This window comes from Ornithodoros turicata, chromosome 2 (genome assembly GCF_037126465.1).
Source record: "Ornithodoros turicata isolate Travis chromosome 2, ASM3712646v1, whole genome shotgun sequence".
NCBI lineage: Eukaryota > Metazoa > Arthropoda > Arachnida > Ixodida > Argasidae > Ornithodoros > Ornithodoros turicata.
The window spans coordinates 136,554,907-136,576,879 of NC_088202.1; the positions used below are offsets into that span (position 1 = coordinate 136,554,907).

A 21,973-nucleotide genomic window follows, 5' to 3' on the forward strand; every position below is an offset into this window, starting at 1 on the left:
CACAGTTGATTGATTGATGTATTGATGTAGAAAATGGATTCTCCGCTATATATACCATGGTTGATGAACGTCAGTTGATACATGTCGTGTAGCGTTATACTCTCGATCATCGCGTCTTCCGGAGAGAGCCTCACCTATATAGTTTGAACAAATTCGCGTTGGCAACCCTGGCTACAGTACTTTGGAAACCAGGGATGGGCAGTATTTAAATACATTGTAATTAAAATACTATTTAAAATATAAATACATGTATTTATATTTTGTATTTAAATACAGACTTGAAAAATTTATTTATAATTATATTTAAATACCAATTTTTGGGTATTTATTCTTGTAATTACTTTATAAATACTATTAAATACAGAATATACTGACTCATATCTTAAAGTTGCCCTGCATTTGACCTTTCGGGAAGAAGGGCGAGTTTGGGGCGCAATTATGCCGGGTTTGCGCTAGCATGCGCATGCGACAAACCATTTTAGATGGCGAGTTTTTCACTGTTGTTGCGGACAACGGTCGTGACTACCCGATTACATTGTTCTACGAAGCATCTTCGTCAAATTTAATACAAGCATTTGTTCATCGGCACCTGTGGAGATGCTGTTCTCCTTTGCGATGATAATCTAACAAATAAATGCTATTCTTTCTTGCTGATTTGTCCTTATGATCATAATTATTTCTATAATTCCAGATGACATCTTCCTCACAGTATTTATGGTAGTAGTTACGGTATTTAAATACAGTATTTATATTTTGTATTTAAATACTCATGTTGAAAACTATTTATGAAGAGTATTTAAATACCCCTGTCAACAAAGTATTTTGTATTTATATTTAAATACTCAAAAAATGTATTTATGCCCATCCCTGTTGGAAACCTACTAAAATTGTACGAAGAGAAAAAGTTCTCACTACGCAGCAGAGCCAGATCGGAGTTCACGCACGTGACTTCCGTACTGCATATACTTTCAGCTCCCAGACTTCTAAATCCAGATCGTCAATGTCAGGGGCACTCTGATATTGGGAATGGAGCCAAGGGACGACACACTACTCTTTTTCTCCGCACCCTAAGAGACCACTTTCGCGACGTTTCTAACTGCGCAATACTCCTATGCAGTTACTCAACTTTCAATTGCTAATTACGGAGCTTATCTTTGATGGATTACTTGCTGGACGTAGGGATTCGCGATCCTGTTACTCTCGCTTCTGCTGGACAAGTCGCCGCACGAATAGTGTTCTTACCCGAGAAATGTTTATCATGACGTTGGTAGACAGACTGAGACCGAAACAAATCGGAAGGGGACGGCTGGGTCCCACGAATGGGCACTTGTTCGCTGCCTCCTATTTAAAAAAAATTATTAAAAAATTAAATTATAAAAAAATTATTTAAAAAATTATAAAATTATATAAAAGAAAAGTAGGACCAAAGGTGGCGTCCCCTTCAGAGATCATCGTAATCCCCTCAAGACCGTGGCTTTTGGGCGTGACCTCGTTCGCCTTAGCTTTGAGTGTAGTTCAACTCTACCAAATTGGTGGCGCTGTCAAACACTATGACGTCATTTGTTTACAAACAGGAAGGGGTCTATTAATGTGCCGCACGTTGAACACGGCGTTGAGGATCGTGACAGAAACTGCATTCCCTCTGTACGCACGAGCATGCGGCACTATTTTGATATCTGCCAATCGCACACACGAATGCATAAAACGCTGGAACACATGGAAACGAAGTTCAAGGTCTTGTTATGGGTCGGAACTAACAGCTTCATATGTTTCTTTCATTTCTAATCGCAATTCCAATTCTCGTTGAACTACAGGCAGCTGACTGGATCGTAGTATCCGGAAAAAAATGTGTATGACTGCACAGCAGGGTCACATTCAGCGTCATAAGCAATACATTGTAGCTTGCCTCCAGGGTACTTGCATTCGCAAACACCCGTTCTTTCTCACTCTGTCCACGTTTACCACGACACCAGAATCTCTGAAGGCTGCCCTGGGTATAGGCTGTACCGTTGGCGCAAGTGGACCGTACGACTCAATGTGGAGAACATGCTGTGGGACCGGCTAAATCAAGAAAGACAACCCGCCATTCGTGCACCAAGGCGCTTTTCGGAAAGGCATAGGTGCCGGGGCCATTTTTTAAGACTCAAGGCTCGTAACCAAGAGAGTGATTTGCGTCCTGAGATGTAAGCATTCACTAAGTGTTCTGGAGCAGCTGCTGCCAATGTCTCAATCTTTTGTTTATTCTTCTGGACCCCCCTCTCTCTCCCTTATTATGTACTCCGTAATGCTGAACATGTTACTTCTCCGTTTACTGTAAAGTGTTCCTGTGAAGATTATGGTAGTGCTGGTCACCATTATGAGAACGCTGGGACTATTAAACCAGGACTCTTTGGCGGCCTGAATGAACTTTTTCTCCTACGACTTCAGAAGATGCGACTATGGGAACAGATATTGTGAAAGTTGTGCTGTTTAGAAACCCATAGCATAGCATAGCGGGCTTTCTGTGTCCCCATTGCTAGACTGAGAGCGCCGACGACGGTGTACCCACTTGATGTCTGCACTCTAAGAAAAAAAGGAGTACTTTTACTCCTTTTGGGGAGTAATTGCATTGCCACAAAAAATAGTCCCTTTCGGGAGTAAATGCACGGGAGTAAATGAATGTCACAGAGTGAAGACCGCATTTCACGCGCTGTTGTAAGAGTCCCGGGTACATAATTGGTGCGCATGCATGAAGATACTTTGAAGCAAACCGTCAACCGTGATATATCGAGTGATATAAAATCTTGCGCCATACTATAGGTCACAATTTGAGAAGAAAGATGCGCTAACTGTTTCTTACTCTGTGTGGCTGGAAAATTGCTACGTTGTGTGAGTTATACAGCGTTATGTCGTTCAAATTGACCAAGGGCACATATTTACGTAGACTTTTGCATTCAGGAGACCATTCGCGAAGTTTAGTGACAATTTGCAGTCATGGGGAGTAAACGTCGGGACTAAATGTTGGGTTAGGGGACTAAAATGGGGAGTAATTGCAGACTAGGGGAGTAGAAGCTGCAATTACTCCCCGTTTTACTCCTTTTTTTCTTAGAGTGTGCATCTTTGTGGTGAATCCCTTGAGCACAAAAAACAATGTGGATACTGCAACGTGTTCAAGATGGCGGACGGGATTAACCGATGAACTACAACGAGGTGTGGAGCATATGCTATACATATAGTCACTATGTGGCAAACCTATTTGATCGGAAACCTTCCAGTTAACATTATAGGGAAATCGGAAGAGTCCTACGACAACGATACGCCAACGGAAGCTGTGAAATCAAAGATTAGCAGCATGATAACGTCCACTTCGGAAGAATAAAGGGAATAGCTTATCATGTTTTCCGAACCGTTATCGTGAACACATTCCACTCTACCCAAACTTGCTAAAGATAAGCAAGGTGATGTCAACCAGTTCAGCGGAATAAGGCCATTGGTTTATCTTCTTTTCTTAACGGTTATCGTGAACACCTTCGGATATACTAAAACTCCCTATTGCGTCATATTCACACACAGGATCACACCGGCCATGCGGTTTTGTGCTTTACTACGGATTTCCGCAGAGACGCGCTCTGTCAAATTATTGGGAACCTGATGGTTACTGTCGTTTTATCAGACTTCACGTAAACTCTAAATACGAAGCTTAAATATCAGCCCTTAAACCCCATTATTTTCTTCGGAAGTGCAAAATATGAGAGTTTACCACGAAGGGAGATGATAAAACGTACTTGGTTATTCGATGCATTAATCCAAGCAGCACAACATCTTGGTCCAACATTGGTCCGATATTGAACCAATCTTGGAGCAATATTGGGTCGGCATTGCCGATATTGGTCCGATATTCGGCCAAGATGTTGTGCTGCTTGGGAATCTATTTTGCCACAAGAAACCTTCATTTCATACATCAATCCAATCCTACAATCTACCTCAAACAGGTCGTAAGCTCTCCGTGTGCCCTTGCCATTCACGAAGCGCTCACGTGTGACCCCGCGGGCACTGATAGCGGTCGTCTAGACTAGTCGAAAATAGTGATGGATCAACGGGAAACGCGCCGGTTTCGGAACAGAGCCTTGGCCGTCACAGAGATCACATTCTTGCACTGCGTTTCAGGATATACCCACGTGACGTGGGCGGCGCGGCTGTAACTCACGTGACATAAGTATTTGAGTGCTGGGAACGCAGGCCATAGATGTCTGCGGTATTTCCCGCACGGAAGCGATTGCCGCATACTTTGTGTAATTTTACGAACAATAATTAGAAGTAATTGAATTTTCCACAGTGAAATTCGAAAATTAGCTCATCGCAGATAACAGTTCTTGAGAGAAAAGGGAAGACCAATGCCGGATTTGTCTCATGCCCTCGTAAGCCCGCTTGTGGTCGCCGGGAAAACAAGTAGAACAACTGCTAAAAAGCTAAAAACCGCCTAACGGCTTTCGCAAAACAAAAAGAAGAAGAAAGAAATGTCGTAAAAAAATCAATCTATGAAAAAAGAACTGGAGGAGGGCTGGATGAGGTCGTAGATGCACAGTGACGTTCGTGGAATGTCACGGCCATTTTGCTTTTCTTTTTTTCTTCTTTTTTTTTTTCAGCTCCGGTTCCGCTGTCCACCTGCAATTTCACCCCTGGAATATGAACACCCCTGAAAGTGGCGCGATACGAGAATCGTGTATGTATCTTTACGCTCCAAACGTGCCGCTCACCATTCCTCGTGGAACATCACAGCGACAGTTATTTGATTGCACCCCGTGGCCGAAAAGTAGGTGGGAATGACATGTAGGATCATTCAGATCCCTGGTTTATTCATCCCGCGGTCTTCAATCGAATTTTTCGACATTCACCCTAAAAAATAAAAATAAAATCAAGAATACGCGAAGTGCTGCTGGATTGCAAGAAGGCCCGATCCGCTACCGCGACGTAACGGGGAGTTGAGCTCAGGATCCCCACTGAAATTTCGTCAGGCACGACGCGACTCTGATGACACTCTGGTCGCTTCGGCCAAGCCGGATTCTGCAAAGCTACCTTCGTCGTCTACCTTTGTCGTCAGGAGTGACGTCGAACCTCTCCCATTCTCTTACGAAACCTCGCGCGCTACAGGTCGGCTACACTCATTATTCGCGTACAAGAAAGCATGCTGTTTGTCTTCCGTAACTCACCGTAACTTCAAGCGAAAAATCGACGGAGGGGCTCTCAGTGATCCTTCGAGTACTTCGTTTCCCCGTATTTCGAAGCACGAGTGAGACACCGCTATCTGTAACTGGAACTTCCATACACTTTGCCGGGAGCACTCAATGAAAACGATATAAAAAGAAAACAAAGAAAACAAGCAGTCCGATGAGTCGAATCGAATATCAGCAACGTGATGTTTAGCTACTTCGAAGGAAAAGGCGATTGTCTTATCATGTTTTCGGAACAGTTATCGTGAACACCTTCTGTTCTACCTTCACCTTCTGATGACAATGTACTCTTTGCTATCTTTTGCAACCACTGCTAAGGTTGCCACGTTCCCTCAATGACACGTACTACCTTGCTGTAAATATGACACCCAAATGGTGGTTTCTTGCACAGCCACAGAAGCTCCTTTTACGATCGCATGTTTGCCACAGGTGGCACTTGCTTTTCTAAAAATGTCTATTAGACCTTGTATTGCCAAGTGTAGGATGGGACAAGCGTAAGCTTGCCAACATCACGCTTGAAAAATAAAGCGCCACCTGCGGCAAATCAAGAGAGAGAGAATGTATTGGCATCAAAATGGAAGGCCTGCCACCTGTGGCACGCAAAGGCTCATGGGAACTTCGAGCGCATTACGAGACGGCCAGAGGCGGAGGTAGAAGAAGAACAACAACATTCCCGGTGTGCGCAGCAGCAGCATCAGCCGGGGTAAACCATAACTGAAGCAGACGACAGAGCACTGTCCCTCAAAGATCCCATGCTGCTTTGCGCCGCGCGCTTGGTGGAGCGCGCATCTTATTAAAATCGTCCATACTGCACACAACTGTTTGCAGAGTCACAACCCGTGTGACGCGTGCTCGTCTACTTTCTTCACCTTGCGTGCAAACTTGGTAATTTCGATCTTGGTCAACTTGGTCAACAAACTCGGTAACAAAAATACATACAGGGTCACGTTGAGCACGAGATTACCATACACCGTCGTTACCTCACAACGCTACAGCGCAATTGTTCGCCCTCAAAAGGTGAAACCCCGTGACGCATTACGCTTTTCCCTACATTGCAAACAATTACGCAACAAGATTGTCAATTGCGTCGCGCCGGATTTCACGCAGTAAAGCAACCATGTTTGCCGTGTGCTTAAGATACGAAGGGATGCCCTCATCCCAAACTCCTCGCCGAACTTGCGCTTCCATTCCGCTATCATCGTCGGTGCCCCGATGATTGATCATTAAAATGCTGAATCATTGTCTGCTCATTGATCATGCCCCCACCATGTCAGCTTGACGACGGAAGCGTGCGCAAGTTTTCAACACGCGACAGCTCGGAGAATTTGTTCGCCTTCAACATGGCATGGACGAGGGTTTCTCCGTGCTCCCACCGTGATACGTGCACAGAAAGACTTGGAAGATACGTGCGGCAACCGCTTAATATCAGTCGTATACTCTGACGGATACCAGTTACGAGCTCGTATATTTAGAAGCGATATACTACAGTGAGGTAGCTTTGAGGCTGGAACGACCGTCTCGCAAGACAGGATAACCCGGAAAAAAACGCGAGCTCGACGAATCCGTCAGATATGCTTCTTGTCGTCACCATGGGAACCGTTTATTGTGAGTCAGAGCTGCGCGTTCGCCAGACCGGTGCCCAGATACGCGGCTGTGTGTTTGCCTGGAGAGGGGAAGTTCTTGTTTGGGTACGTCGGTTCGAACTGAAGTGCAGCACCTAACATCGACACCTAAATTATGCTGCGCACCGTACAGCTGGGACGCGTGCGGAACCTACAAAGTAAAAACCAGTACAATGCGCTGGTGCCTTGTACGCCGTACACAAGCTCACCTGTGCCGTGGGTGAATGTTTGCCACGGCATGTTGTCACGTCCGTAGTTTCAAGTCACGCGTCTGACTTATCTCCCCTGTACGCAACAGAGAAGAGGCGCTTGTACTCGATCGACAGTCCGTTACGCAGAAGATTAATCTCTGCCGATTTCCGGAGGTCAAGGCTGTTCATTTGCCCAGTTCCTGAAATAGACTCCTCCGAGCCCTCAAGAGAAGGCGTAGCACTAGATAACTCTATCGCGCTCATAACGAGTGACAGTGATAATTTTGTGGTTCTAGGCAATAAAAAATGATGCGACTATTGTGCGTACGATAAGAAAGGGGTGGGGTGGGTACAAGGTACTTTAATTGGAGTTATACGTCTGCTTTTAGCTATTATATGCTCGCGATGTAGAAGAGACTGATTATTGAAGGTTCAAAGCTGTGTATAGAATTAATCTCCTTCTCGATGAAGTCAGTCACCATATAGCAACAGGGTTGGGTTCTATGAGAGTGTGTATACCGGGTACTTACCCAGCGCCTTGCCTGCGATTCCCGCTCGCAACGAACTTTATACTGGGCATCCTGGGTCGACCTTACGGGAGAGTGTGCCTCCACTACACCTGGAATCGTCGGTGAAACCCTTAATGGATAGTCAGCGAACAGGGCTGATCCGGTAGATAATCTGAATCCAAACGATAGAAAGTGTTTATAATTTATAAGGTACGCAGGAGCGACGATGACAATGAGATCCGAAAAACGGACATGAGTGAAGATTATATATGTATTCCTGACAGCTGTCCCTACTCCCCAGTGCGCCCACTGAGATTGTTCTGGATCAGTATTTAGATATCCGGCATGAGGAAGAAACCACCGCTTCGTCTACAATATAGGAGGAAAGAGGGCTTCAATACCACGACGAACTTCTGGACCATAGTTTCCGTTGCCATGCGCTGTGATCACGTAATTATCAGGACAATAACTTCTGAGAAGTACTATGTTTCGGATATATATTGGTTATCCTTTCTCACCTACAAGGCGAACTCCATCCACAACAACAGAATGTTGCTGGGTCCGTGGGAGTTGAATGCCGTCACTAACCTTTATTTTGTTTGATTTTTCGTACTCCCCACCTTATACAAGCAAAATGGGCTAGATTGTATGTTGCACCTGTGAAGCACAGACGTCGCACTCGCATCAAGACAGAAATTACAGGAGATACCGAAACACCGCGCAACCGCCGAATTTTGTTCGCGCTACCCTTCTGTTCCACACTATAATGGAGACCGTCGAAGTCCTCCGAATCAATAAAACTGCGCCAGTGTTTCGCGACGTGACCGATGCCTTGCCATATCCAAATGCTCCTATCATTGCTCCTCGTTGCGCAAGGGATTCTTCTGGAACCTCAACTTCTTTTTTAATCGCTATTTAAAATTTTGGCAGCCGCGCGGCAGTGGGGAATTCAATGACGTTAGAGCAGGCAAAATATTTCGATGTATAAAGAGTCAAGGAAGAAGGTCATTCTTCAACACTGTCTTTCCATTGAAGACGTTCGAAGAGTAATGCTTTGTGGTTTGGTGCAGCGAACCACTTTGTCGTGCAGCAACACGTCATTATATTGCATTGTAGCGGGCCGAAAAAGGTGCCGAACCGAAAAAGGGAAAAGCGCCTCTGAAACGGCGCCGAACGGCGCTGAGTCACAAAACCTACAGGGTCAATTACTTTTTTAGGGTTTCTGAGTTAAATTCCTGGGCTAAATAATTCGCGAACTGGAGCACCAATCGATAAAACTTTCTCTTTTACAGGTATCTGTCCGATACCGCCTACAACCTGCGCACCGTGTGAATGAGTGGGAGGCGCTCAATATTAAAAAAAAAAAAAAAAAAAACTTAAAATCAGTTTCGCGAAAAAACATACCTTCTAAAGCAGGGCGCTGTCGCCATAAAATGGGTAATACCCCTTTTGGGACCTTCAGTGGACAACTTTTAGAGAAAAATCTGCCACCAAAGCGTTCTGACATGCACTGACGTGAAACCTACCAGGAAAAAGCCTTTGCCATACGTATAGTCCACTTACGTGCCATATTTTCGCACTCTACATGGTCCGAAAACTAGTGAAACAAAATAGTGCCTCGCAACGAGAAATGGTTCTAATATACCACTCTCCACCTCGACGACTGCGTGCTGATGCCTCACCGCAGTGTGTTTTCAAGCACTGCGCACCACTCACGTGTAGTTCGTTATCGCTGCGTCGCCCAGTAAACGTTATATCTGTTGAACTTTGATGTAGAACACGAACTTTAAGTAATCTAAATGCTGGACGCCGGCAGGCACGTTCTACGCCAGCACATGATCATATAGCAGAAGACGCTAGCCGTCATCCCACACTCTTTCCATTACATACGCATGTGAATATCGGCATGAGTTGAGTTATTTGTAGAATGAAATTCTTCTGAATGCGTGTCACAATTGTATTACTCTTAGACACATCGCCATGTTATATCTAGGGTTCCAAGTTTTCGGTTTTAACCGAAAAACACCGAAAAATATACGCCGGGTAAATTTTCCCGCATTCGGTTTTGATCGAAAAACACCGAATACAGGGACATTACAGAAGCGATGACAGAGATAAGTTGCTGCACATGCCCAGCAAGTTGATGATGCAGATCAGAAAACCATATGGAAATACAAGTGTTGTGAGAAGAATCCGTTTACTTTTTCACTAGCCATGAAACGCCACAGCAGCGAACAACGCCATATTGAATGAGCGTCTTGCGGAAATTACATGCTGATTTCTGTTCGCCGGGTAAACCATGTACACGCAGGGAAAACATAGAAAAACGCAGCTTTCGCGGGAGTGTTTCTCGGCGTCGAACCTCTCCCCCTTTCCTTATTTCCCCCGTTTTCCTTTATGCTTTATCCTGCTACATCCACTCTATCCCCTTTCTTGTTTCCTGCTTTTGGTTTGTTTGCTTGTTTGTTTGTTTTTCTATTTTTCGTAGCTAACCTTTTTCTTTTTTTTTATTTTCACCCACAAACGCGTTCTGGAGTAGTTAGTTCTGACTGGGTCGGGACTAACCTCTCCATATTTTTCTTTCTTTTTCCAATCCAATCCAATAAACACCGAAAAAGATGTGCCGAATCCGCCCACAAATAAAAATTGAAAACGCGGAACCCTGTTTTTATATCACATTTCACGGTTAACGTCATCCCGACATGTACAGTAATTTGGGTGCATTATTTAAGTGACGTATCTTAAATACTTTTGCGTGTAACTCGGTATCTCGCAAATACTTTCAAGTCTCAGTATTTAGTAATCTAACTTAAATACTTTTTTCAATAACTTCTACTCATTTTACTAAGCTACTTCGAAAATACTTCACTGTGCGCGACACGGAGATCGAGCGAAATGTTCTCTTTTCTCTCGGCAATGCGCTTTGTGTTATGCATATGTTTTTAAGGTCTGAGCTATTCGGGACATTCGCGTCCCTCTTGGAAACGGGGAGCGTGCAGCGGTCCGGCTTTACGAACACGCATAAGGTGATGCGTTGCCCTGAAGGGTATGCTGGGTAAACCATTGAAACTTGTATCAGGCAGGATAGACGACCCGTGCCTAGAGCCTTAGCGAGGGGGCACGTAAAATATTCATAACTCTCCTTATGCGGGGTTAAAGCGACGAGAAACGCGACAGCAAATTCTGTCGTTTCTGTGGAGCTTGCGTTCGCATCCGTAGAGCGCGTATGTGTTTCTAAAAAAGCCGGGGCGGGCTATGGGAGAGTAGTTTTTGAAAAGCAGCTGTTCTTGCGAGTTATAAAGCTTTTTGGTAATATCATTTTGGCCTACACACTATTCATATTTATTTCATAGCATGTTCCAACTTTGACGTCAAAGCATCTTGAAAGTATAGCGAGTTTCTTTTAAGCGTACTTAATATTTTATCAAATATACTTTCCAAGATTGGGTATTTAGTAGTCTGCTCAGTTACTTTGTCTGCCCGGTGCTCAGTAACTTAACTTAAATACTATTTGTGAGTATCTTATACAAGACTGACATGTAACGACATCGCTACTATTGTGGGCCACCTAGCCAGCGCCACTGCGGTAACTGAGTAAACTACTAAGCTCGCCACAAGCTTTCTAGCATTAAGTGCCACAAGCTTCGGAATCGTGAAGCTTTCAGGACTCCAGTTACAGTACATGTGGGCATAGTTTTTTCTAGATACAGTTATAGGCAAATGTGGCCGCTTACTGAACCCAAGGTTGTGGGTTCGAACCCAGCTGAGGACGCGAGCGACTTGGTGACATGCCATGAAAGTCATAGGCATATTACACCCGTGACAGTAAAATGTTCACTCGACACGGGTGCTATTTTTTCTGTTCTCTGGTTGTTGCGAATTGAAACGCTCTAGTCATTAGGCACCTGCCAACCGTCACTTAATAATAATAATAACAACAATAATAATAAATTCAGGGCATTACGTCGTGAGGCAACTGCGATCATGAGCGACGCCGCATTGGTCGGGTCTGTAAATTAATTTTGCCCACCTGAGAGTTCTGTAACGTGCTCCGGAATCTCGACACACGGCACACCACGTTTAACGTCCCCCACGGAAGCCAAACGGTCACTATGAGATCAACTTTGAAGCTGATTTCATATATACTTGAAGCTCGGTTATGGCTTTCCCACACGTGTTCAGCTCATCTTCCTCAGATAACAAATGATATCGTGGGAAAACACCCTCTTCGTCCTTGTTTTCCCCGTTATGCAGCTTAAGGCGAACCCAAGTCATTCCATTCAAAATGTGCGACGATTCCACGAGCACCACGCCCCCTTCTTCCAGTGATTGTTTCGGCTGGAACGGTTTTCTTTTCTTGGCGGGAAAGAGGAAGAGCGGCGTGACACAGCGGCACATATTCCGCGCGCGCAGCTTCGATCCCATGTCTCGAGCGCCGTCTAGCTTCGCACCGCTGCTTATTTTATTCGAAATAACGATCGCATCCACGTGGTAACCTCGCTGCCTTCACGAGCGCATCACGTGCACAGTTGCAGAGAGCCAATCGAGAAGCAGCCAACGTCGGTGTGTCTAGCCGGGCCCTTTCTTGCAACGGCGCCAGGGGGACAACGAAAAAAAATTCTGCTCGGGTTATCTACCTCTACGAGGTCCCACGTGACGCTCGTGACGTCGCGTTACGTCATCGGATCTATATAGGTGCACAGCCGCGCCTCCGCAGAGCGTGCGCGACAAAATGCCGGCTAAGAACTGCACCAAGTACACGTTTCTCAAGAGTGCCACCATAGTGGCACGACCCGACACGCTGGATGTCGAGGTAAGTGTGGTTTATTTGGTCTGTACACGACGTCACACGACGCCCTTTTTTTAAATGGTCGGAGATGACCGTTCGAAAGGTCACCACGGATGAGAGGCGACGGGTTCGAACCAGGTGCTGGTCAGGATGAGGTGCTAGCTTATTGCTCTTCTTTTGAGGAAAATTGAGGCACGGGGATGCTGAATTGATTGATATGGTATGGTATGATATGGCTGAATTGATTGATGGAGGTAATTGATTGAACTGATTGATACGAATAGACATAGTGCGGCAGAGGAGTGAGAGAGTGACCACCTCGTGGCGGATTGAGCTTTTCCTTTGTTCTCTTGTGTCTGTGCAGCAGGATAAAGGAAATATGACTATGAAAAGGATTAGTAGAGATGTGAACGTTGATATGTTCTCCAGCCTGTGTCATTATGTGGGAGCGTCAAATATTTGGCAATGAATGGTAACGGTTTAGTCCCCCCAGCCCATGACGAGACTCGCGACATAAGACGAAGCAAGCAAAACCAGATTCACCGTTTTCTGTTATCTGTTCCTCGTGGCGGTGTGCTACTCGTGGGGAGCAACACAGCCTTATCTCCTCCTCAGCCAATCAAAATTTTGGTGTCCGCTTCCACGTCTTTGCAAAACAATGCGTTCACATTACCGCGATGCCTTACGTTTCTCAATCAAAAAAAGAAAAGAAAAAAAAGCATAGAGCCCCTCAACATCCGCACTGCCCAGCGAGAACCTGTCCACGCTGCTTTTTGGCATTCCCGTATCCCTCCTACAAACCCTGGTCAGTGCTCCGAATTTCGCTCCCGTCGTCTCGGACACCAGTTCCCGGTGGTGACATCCGTTGAAAGTAGTCTGACACTTTTGACTACGTGGTTCCCGACCACAAAGATGGCGTTCAGTGTGACGTCTCGACACGAGCAACGACGTTATTAGGAGGCAGGTGGACGTGAACCGGAGGCCAAGGGTGCAGGTAATATATAGGCCATTCACGGAGCTTATACTCCGGCGCAGGTCAAGATCAAAATGGGCGATCCGGGGTCTGAGAAAAAGGCGGACATTAACGGTGCCGCTGTGGGTGCATCGCCCTGCTTGGAGCCGCAAGACCCCTGGGCCCTGCCCGACCTACAAGACCAGGGGGTCAAGTGGTCAGGTAAACACCCGACCCGCCTCAGGGGGTGCCCATTGTTTTGTCAGAGCGTCCTGTGTTGATCGACAGAGTGTCGACAGCTGTACACGAGACCTGTGCACGATCGACATCAATGATTTTGTCAATCGTGTCTCCGTGCTGATTGGTCCAATTCATTGATGGGGACCCGAGCACTACTTGTACAGAATTGTTCAGGGGAACACTGTGTTTACAAATGTGTCGGTTCGTTCTTTTGCTGTTACGATTCCGTATGACACACTGAATCAAAACTGAGCATGAACCACATTCCTATGTGGCCGCTTACAGTTTCGAATAATGCAGGCGTAGGGAATGCACTAACTATTCTCTTGTCTTTTCCCTTGCTTTGATTTCCAGCAGAGCATGTTTCTCTTAGCGAACTTTCTCTTGCCCAGTGTGTGTCTACATTGTACACGTCTTTCACCTCTTTCTTCCTCTCTTCCACGCTTTTAGCCAAGTGATAGAGCCACTGATGGTTGTGTTATTGCTTGGGTAGTGGGATACAAGCGAGGCGAATCACTGGAAGTTCGTTATGTTGCTCCCCGGACATAACGATTTAGTCACGCGAACTACATCGTCAAAAACCGATAATACTGCAATCACATCCTGCCCAGAACGAAAAAAAAATAAAAAAAGACAGTCGCCCTACAAGGAACATCGCTGTGCGGCATGAATATATCTCGACGGAACTAAAGTACAAGCCGGATATCCGACGCTAGCGTTCATTCTCCGCAAAACGAGCGTATTTCTCGAACAGTCCCCGGATGGAAACGCGTCACGATACTGGCGGCCGTCGTGTCTCATATTGCGTGTGCGACCCGGCATCCAAGATGGCTGCGCCCAGACGGAACCCATTCATTCTATGCGGCTTCCTCGTGTCTGCTTTCTGCTTCCAGCGCATGCGCGTTGGAGTAAAACTCCACACTCTTGCGCTCCCAGAGCGCGCCTCTTTCTTTGCGTCGCAGACGCTGGGAATTTCCGCGAACGCCAATAAATTTGCGGGAAACAGCACAATGAAGTCTGTTTCTTCCGTTTCTCAGAATCAATATAGTGTTTGTTTGTTGATAGTTTGCGAAAGATGCGTAAGTGCAGAGAGGAGAGTAGATCGATACGCGATTGGACATTGGATCTAAATCACTTCATTTGTCAGGTCGCTCTTTTTAGAAAGCATTGAGATTCGTCACGCGGCTGCTACGGGATATAATATACAGTGGGCTGCTGAACGTGACGCTGAATTCTCGCTATAGCCTTCGGGTTAATCTCTCAAAAGGATATACAAAAGTGCAAAGCAGTGACGGTACTGCCTCCTGCTGAGGATTGGAGTAACTTACTGTGGGAAAATACTGGAACACTATTACGTCACATTTTTCTGAAGATCCCTAATGGTCAGGAGAGTAGACGTGCCGATTTTTGTTCGATTGTACTTGGTGCTGTCATATTTCGTCCCACTGTATTTTTTGTCGAAATTGCATGAATCGCGTGAACCGCGTTTTTCTTGTTCGGCAGGTGTGGGCATTTTTTCGTTTATTCTCTATTGCACTGTATCCGCGACGTTTAGCCGAGATCCGTGACGCGTTATGGCTGTCCTACAATATGCGCTACGACAGAAATTCGCGTCATTCACGAAAACGCATTAAGGCTGAAAGTCTACAAACACCACCGAGCGCAATACCCGGAGAAAACATGCAACCGCTTGAGTCACTGTGTTCCTGACCACCTAACCTAGAGAGTAAAGACGCCAGCTGGGTTGCAGGTAAAGAAACAGCACCGCGTGCCAAATTCTACAGAAACGTGTTCCGTGACGTGTGTGTGGGTGTCGTTAGAGCTTTGACGTCGGAAGACAGAACTGGCACTTAGCAACGCTACGCCAGACCTTTCGTGGTCACGATACGATATCGCAGAACACGCTACGCGAATCTGATTGGTCCCTGCTGTACGATAAGGTTTCGTCGTTCCTCTTCGGTGTTCAATCTTAGTGAACACTGAAGAACAACAGATTAGTGAGTTTTAGTATACCGTTGGTAAGGTTAACGTGCCTATCGGAACCAATCGCAGTCGTGCGTGACTCAGAATCTTGTCCACTGATTGGTCCCGGTTGATAGGGTTCGACGCTAGCCACGTTATCAACGGTCTGCTAAAAGTCTCTATTGTGTAGTTTGTATAACGTATCGTAAAGCCGTTACCACACTGACCCCCTCCCCCACTTTCTTTTTTCCCCCGTTTTTCTTCTGAAATCTGTGTACATTTGCTAGCAAGCGGATACAACTAACATGCTATAGAGGATACTAACATGTTGCCACTCAATTAGCTTGTAACTGCTCAAGATTGTGAAACGGCATTTTTATAACCCGTAGCTTATGGGGAGGACGCCCCCTTATTACCGTTTCAGCTTCATCAAATCCTATTGGCATCCCTGCTCAGTTTGGATCACTTTAGCCAACACGGTATTCCTGATGTGACATTCAGCATTACGATATAAATAAACTAAAATATGAATGACAGCTGGGCGATTTCATCTCAGATCAGGCAAGCCGGTCCCCTTTGGTCCTCCGATTTCGTTGATTCTTTTTTATGCTAAAGCCACACCTCTATGATGAACAGTGCCACTGGTCCGAAACTTGAGATCGCAGTAGTTGTCGAGAAAAAAATTGACGAGCGTGCCTGGGTGGCGTCGTGCGCTTCACAGAATCTTCCTCGGGTGGTACTTTGAGAGCGTCTCGTCCGCACCACGAACACGCTAGAGGAGCGCCAATTTTTTTGCGCATTCTACAGATGTCGGACTACCACTTAATTTAAAAAAACGGGCATTTCCTCTCACGAACTGTTCGATAAAAAATCGCGAAAACGCTCGTGAGCGCGATTTTACGCACATTTTAAACTTTTATTGCGGAAGAAGTACGCATGGCAGAATTACGAACTATGCACCAAATGAAAGATAATTAATTGCTCTTTCCAACGGCGTATAACACATAAATGTGAGTGTTACTGGAGAATAGATAGAATAAGACGAACCATGCTGCCTCAGTGAAAGTACACGAAGTTCGTAGGTCAATTCCTCATAAACCCCACCTTTAATTTTGGCAACAAAAATTGCATGGAATCCTGAATATATTACCTTTCCAATGGTGTAAAATTTGTGTGTTCTAAAAGTTTAGAACCGAAATGCCAGCGCGCATGAGGAGAGCAGGTACAACGCGATCATGCGGTTCCAACTCCGGCTATACTCCGGCGTTTGTACTGATCGTCGACGAAGGGAACCTGACTTCCACGTATCTATGCTACACTGCAGTTCATCACCTGTTGTGCTGTGATGGAGATTTCGTGCCATATCGTATTTCGACAACGGACAGGCTGCAAAGAAGAAACATTGGCATCAGGTTGCGTGACGCGGAGGCTATATTCTCTTTCACCCAAACTTTGTGCCCGCGTCCCATCGCCTTTGCCGGATGTACATACGGATTATAAGTAATAAGCAAACCCGCACTGGGGACACCAGACGCCAGACTTCCTAACAAAAATGACCTTGCTGCGGTGTGGACAGGTTCGTTTGGTCGCCGTGTGTGGCCAATAATGCACGGACCTGCCGTCGACGATGCAGCGGTTGAGTGAGGTGTCTGAATAACTTTTGGTTCGTCAGCGTTGGAAGTCGTCTCCATGGCTCGGAACATTTATAGTGAGGAACGTGTGTTTTGTGCCGATTATGCACGTCGACATCAGAAAAGGATTCTTCGCCAGAGTGGATTCACAACTGTGTCAAGCCTTGACATCGATGCGCTGAAGGCGCTTCTCGACCCTGAGCGACGTGATGAAGTCTGCGGTGAGGACCAACTATGTAAGAATTGTGTTGCGTACTTTCGTTCAGCAATTAGTGGTCTATCGCAGTCCTCGCCCGTTGCTCTATCTGACACAGACTATGTTCAGAGTGAGGACATTATTGAAGAAATTAATAAGAGTATTTCGACGGCAAATATCGACGTAACTCCGCTGCGGCAGCCGGCGTCTCTCAAAAGGAAACAAATGCCGTCGTATGCGTCACGAAAACGGAGAGAAGTTGGCGACGCATTGAGCAGGTCAATAAGCCGCAGAATAAGTGATGCATATGACATAGACGAACCGACCACCTCCGGAAAAGACTGCACAAGATGTTCTAGCCTTTTGCGCAACATCAGGACCGCTTATCAGAAGTGCACCACTAATCAAGGAAGATGCCAGATTCTTACGCTTCTTCCTGAAAACATGACGAAAAAAGAAATAGTAGGACTGATCCCGGATGCAACGAAATATGTGATAGAAAAATCAAAAAGCCTGAAAGGGAAGCAGGGCGTGTGGGCGATGCCGGACAAGTATGGTGGGCATCCTGTCAGCGAAAACGACGTACAGGTTGCACTCCGGTACTATCTTGAAGACGAAAAGGACTGTTCTGTCCAAAGTCCCAACAAAAAAGACGTAATTCATGTCACCAGAGACGGGAAGAGAGTCGCTGTTGCAAAGCGCTTTATGACTCGTTCTATACGGGAAACGTTTAGCCTGCTCAAGAGTGCTCATCCGGACATCAATATAGGACTGACGAAGTTCTACACACTTCGGCCTAAGTGGGTTCGCACAGACCCACGTCCGGAACAGTGCGTGTGTTTGTACTGCGCAAACTTTGATTTGATCATCGCGGCCATAAACAGTGCGTCATCCATCCAGCTAAGCAGAGACCAACTGAATGCGATGTCTGTATGTCCTGAGCCACAAAGGACATGCTTTTTGCAAGAGTGTCGCAGTTGTCAAGGGGCCAAAACGATCAACCTACAGAAGCTAAGGATCGAGCGTGCCGACGACGTTGATATGGCTCTCTGGGAATCTGGTGACCTCATTAGGAAAACGCTAAAGGCATCGATATTCCTGAAGGCGGTCAGGAAATGTGCTGCTCTGTACACCAAGCATGAATATATATACAACATACAAAGAAGCGCCATTTGGAACGAGAAGGCCTTCGTGGATCCAAGACATGTCATCATGCACTTCGATTTCGCAGAAAACTGGAGAGTCAACTTCTCAAGTGAGGTCCAAGGGCGTTATTGGAAGACGGATCAAATATCCTTATTCACCTGTGTTGTAACGACCATGTCTTCGACAAAAAGTTTTGCCACAGTGAGTGACGACCTATCTCACGATACTGCACATGCCCTTCTTGCCCTCCAAAACATAACCGAGGCTATAGAAGACATCCTGCCCGTGTTTTCCCATGTGATATACGTGTCCGACGGTGCTGCAGCGCACTTTAAGAACAGATACCAGCTCTATGAAATGGGGAAAAACAACTTGTTGCTGCGATGGATTTTCTCTGCCAGTGGCCATGGAAAAAACGCGTGCGATGGTGTCGGGGGCTCTTTGAAACATATCGCAAGCTTGCATAACTTGCGATGTCCACCTGCTGAAGCTATTCAAACCGCTGAAGATTTTGTGTGCGCTCTCAAAAAGAAGGAACACGCCACGGAACTGCTGCACATTCCGTCGGTTCAGGTTGCAGCCTTTCGAAATTCGAAAAAGGATGAATGGGAACTGTTTCGGCCAGTGACAGGGATCCGTTCATCCCATGTGTGGTACAAAGCATCTGAAGGTCATGCAGTATCTGGAGTTCAGCTAGCAAGAACCGCCGAGGACATGTTTGAACCTCGGTCATAGCTGCGTTGTTTTCAGCCCGCCGAACGATCAGCACACTACGTCTGGCTGGTGATGTGCATACAAATCTATGCTTTCCAACAGGACCAGTTTGTAATGCCGCTCACACATAGGTGACATTTGTTCCCGATTTCCGCATTCCACTTTCACAGCTGTGTTTTGTATTTAAAATGTACATACGGCTCTTTCATGCACTGTAACTATATTTTACTCTTGTTTTAGTGTCTTTCGTAAATTCTCTCTAAAGGTGAGCGATAGCAAAGCCAGTCACCAAATAAACCACTCTACCGGCTTGCAGTGTTGTATTATTCCTGTACATGCGGATCAATATATTAGGCCAGCTGCCCTGCTTCAAGGTCGTTAAATACGGACCACATCTCAAGCGCCTGTCAACAGAAAACAAAGGATTAGAACGGAAGAACATGGAACCGTCGGGCCGCGTTGTACCTGCTCTCCTCATGTACGTAACATACTAGCAACGTTTGTTCTTTGCACCCTGTCCTAGTCGAAATACGATATGGCACGAAATGTCCATCTCAGGCACAGGAGGTGATGAAAGCCAGGTTCCCTTCGTCGACGATCAGTACAAACGCCGGAGGGTGGCCAGAATTGGAACCGCATGACGGCGTTGTACCTGCTCTCCTTATGGGCGCTGGCATTTCGGTTCTAAACTTTTAGAACACACAAATTTTACACCATTGGAAAGGTAATATATTCAGGATTCCATGCAATTTTTGTTGCCAAAATTAAAGGTGGGGTTTTTGAGGAATTGACCTACGAACTTCGTGTACTTTCACTGAGGCAGCATGGTTCGTCTTATTCTACCTATTCTCCAGTAACACTCACATTTATGTGTGATACGCCGTTGGAAAGAGCAATTAATTATCTTTCATTTGGTGCATAGTTCGTAATTCTGCCATGCGTACTTCTTCCGCAATAAAAGTTTAAAATGTGCGTAAAATCGCGCTCACGAGCGTTTTCGCGATTTTTTATCGAACAGTTCGTGAGAGGAAATGCCCGTTTTTTTAAATTAAGTGGTAGTCCGACATCTGTAGAATGCGCAAAAAAATTGGCGCTCCTCTAGCGTGTTCGTGGTGCGGACGAGACGCTCTCAAAGTACCACCCGAGGAAGATTCTGTGAAGCGCACGACGCCACCCAGGCACGCTCGTCAATTTTTTTCTCGACAACTACTGCGATCTCAAGTTTCGGACCAGTGGCACTGTTCATCATAGAGGTGTGGCTTTAGCATAAAAAAGAATCAACGAAATCGGAGGACCAAAGGGGACCGGCTTGCCTGATCTGAGATGAAATCGCCCAGCTCAGTCTTCTTTAATTTATTTTATTTATCCATCCATACAGCTAAAATTTTATTTCCATCATTTCCTGGCACCTGTCTGATGTGCGAAGTGTCACGTTGCGAGGCCCTGATCGCTCGCAATTCGTCTTGGCTATGAATAACCCCTGCGTCGTCACCCCTATAGTCTTCTCTCCTTTGCCGTGATTCTATTTAAAGCGCGAAATTTCGAGGAACAGGTTTCTTTTACTGGAAACTCGCGTTCGGCTTGCCGCAATTCGAAGTCTTAAGACCAAAAATACCCCTGCGTGCACGTTCTCTTGTTGCGATCGCTACGACCCTGACGAGCAAGTTCAGAGTTAACTGAGGGTAGAAAATATCTTCAAATACGAGAGGGTGATAACGGTTGTGCTCGTAGATGGTCAAATAAATATGAAAAGAATCTGAACTTAAGTGGACGAATCGGGGACATCCTTTGTATTGGTAATAAGACAGAATACGACTTCTACTGCTTGAAAAGTAAGCGTCGTGCTGCAGAAAATCCCCAAGCAGCACAATGTACTGAAAGTCGAGTGCAATAGGGGTGGACGGTATGTGTCTTATCAATGTTCTTTAGTTTCATCAGTCTGCTCAAGGCCTTCCACCTACCCGTCCACCCCTATTGCACTCGACTTTCAGTACATTTTGCTGCTTGGGTCTGCTCTGGGGGCCGAGTGCAACGCACGTCAAAACGCGTCGCGTATTTGTCCGTGCATATCAGGATTGTACATCTCGTGTATATAGAACTGATGTGTGCCGCTGAGGTAGAAACGCGTACTCTCCGCCTATGCCTAACCGGATGCCAGGGAAACCTTACGCGCCCTTGCATGATTTTCATAACTAACCAGCTTTCCTCTTTGCTACAGCATTCTTCCTTGTGTCACGGCGCACCTAAGGTTACCATAAGCTTGCAAAAACGTATTGTGTCTGCTACGCCTCAACGAGTTGCCAAGAAACCGATGACGTTGCGCACCGTGTGTACTTTCTATAGATAGCCCTCCCCCCCCCCCTCCCATTCGAACGTCCGTGGAACGTCCCTATCGCATCGCGTATACGCCATTTTTTTCGCTCGGTGGCTGACGGGGATGAGAGGTTGTGTTTCGCTCTTTTCGAAACGTGCAATACACGTGGTGATCACGTTTCCGTGTGAGCGGCTTTAACCATTATGAGGTGCTTTATTTTCTCTTGTATGTTCCTTGTATGTGTTGCCGATGTTCACGTGCTTGTCATGTTTTGCGCGGTGTGCTCGTTGTGGATTTGTCAACGTCCTGAAATGCTCGAATGGCTCGGGTACGCAAAGCGCACTCGTACGGCACAAGAGGCCAAAGAGAGAGAGAGAGAGAGAATAATTTTTTTTAAAATTCTAGGTCATTGCAAAACCTGATGATGGATGCGACAACACAAAATGGATATCTGTTCAGTTTATTCCCACTTATTCTTGCTTTTTTTTTCTTTTTCT

At 45.9% G+C, this 21,973-nt stretch overlaps 2 protein-coding genes and 1 long non-coding RNA gene across 9 annotated transcripts in view; 2 read left to right on the top strand and 1 right to left on the bottom strand.

Moving 5' to 3' along the window:
- The window catches only part of LOC135386192 (uncharacterized), a 449,529-nt gene that overhangs the window by 144,171 nt on the left and 283,385 nt on the right, over positions 1-21,973 (bottom strand). Inside the window, exon 5 of one of the 4 annotated variants that reach the window (XR_010420630.1) lies at positions 7,554-7,704. The exons of the other annotated variants lie outside the window; for them this stretch is intronic. This is a non-coding gene — a long non-coding RNA (uncharacterized LOC135386192). The remainder of the gene's footprint in view (positions 1-7,553; positions 7,705-21,973) is intronic. 4 annotated transcript variants of the gene reach the window in all.
- The window catches only part of LOC135386188 (sodium-dependent phosphate transport protein 2B-like), an 89,136-nt gene that overhangs the window by 60,823 nt on the left and 6,340 nt on the right, over positions 1-21,973 (top strand). For 2 of the 4 annotated variants that reach the window (XM_064615969.1, XM_064615968.1), the window contains exon 3: positions 13,357-13,495. In XM_064615969.1, coding sequence (XP_064472039.1) covers positions 13,357-13,495 — 139 coding nt within the window. Of the gene's footprint in view, positions 1-11,881; positions 12,346-13,356; positions 13,496-21,973 lie in introns of those variants that run through there. The other 2 variants (XM_064615967.1, XM_064615970.1) reach the window with 2 other exon arrangements.
- LOC135386185 (uncharacterized) lies at positions 16,603-19,919 on the top strand. Its single transcript, XM_064615962.1, has one exon. The coding sequence runs from the start codon at positions 17,165-17,167 to the stop codon at positions 19,181-19,183; it is 2,019 nt and encodes a 672-aa protein (XP_064472032.1). The 5' UTR covers positions 16,603-17,164; the 3' UTR covers positions 19,184-19,919.

Coding starts and splice junctions, on each gene's coding strand:
- LOC135386185 (XM_064615962.1), top strand. CDS start 17,165: ATGGCTCGGAACATTTATAGTGAGGAACGTGTGTTTTGTGCCGATTAT.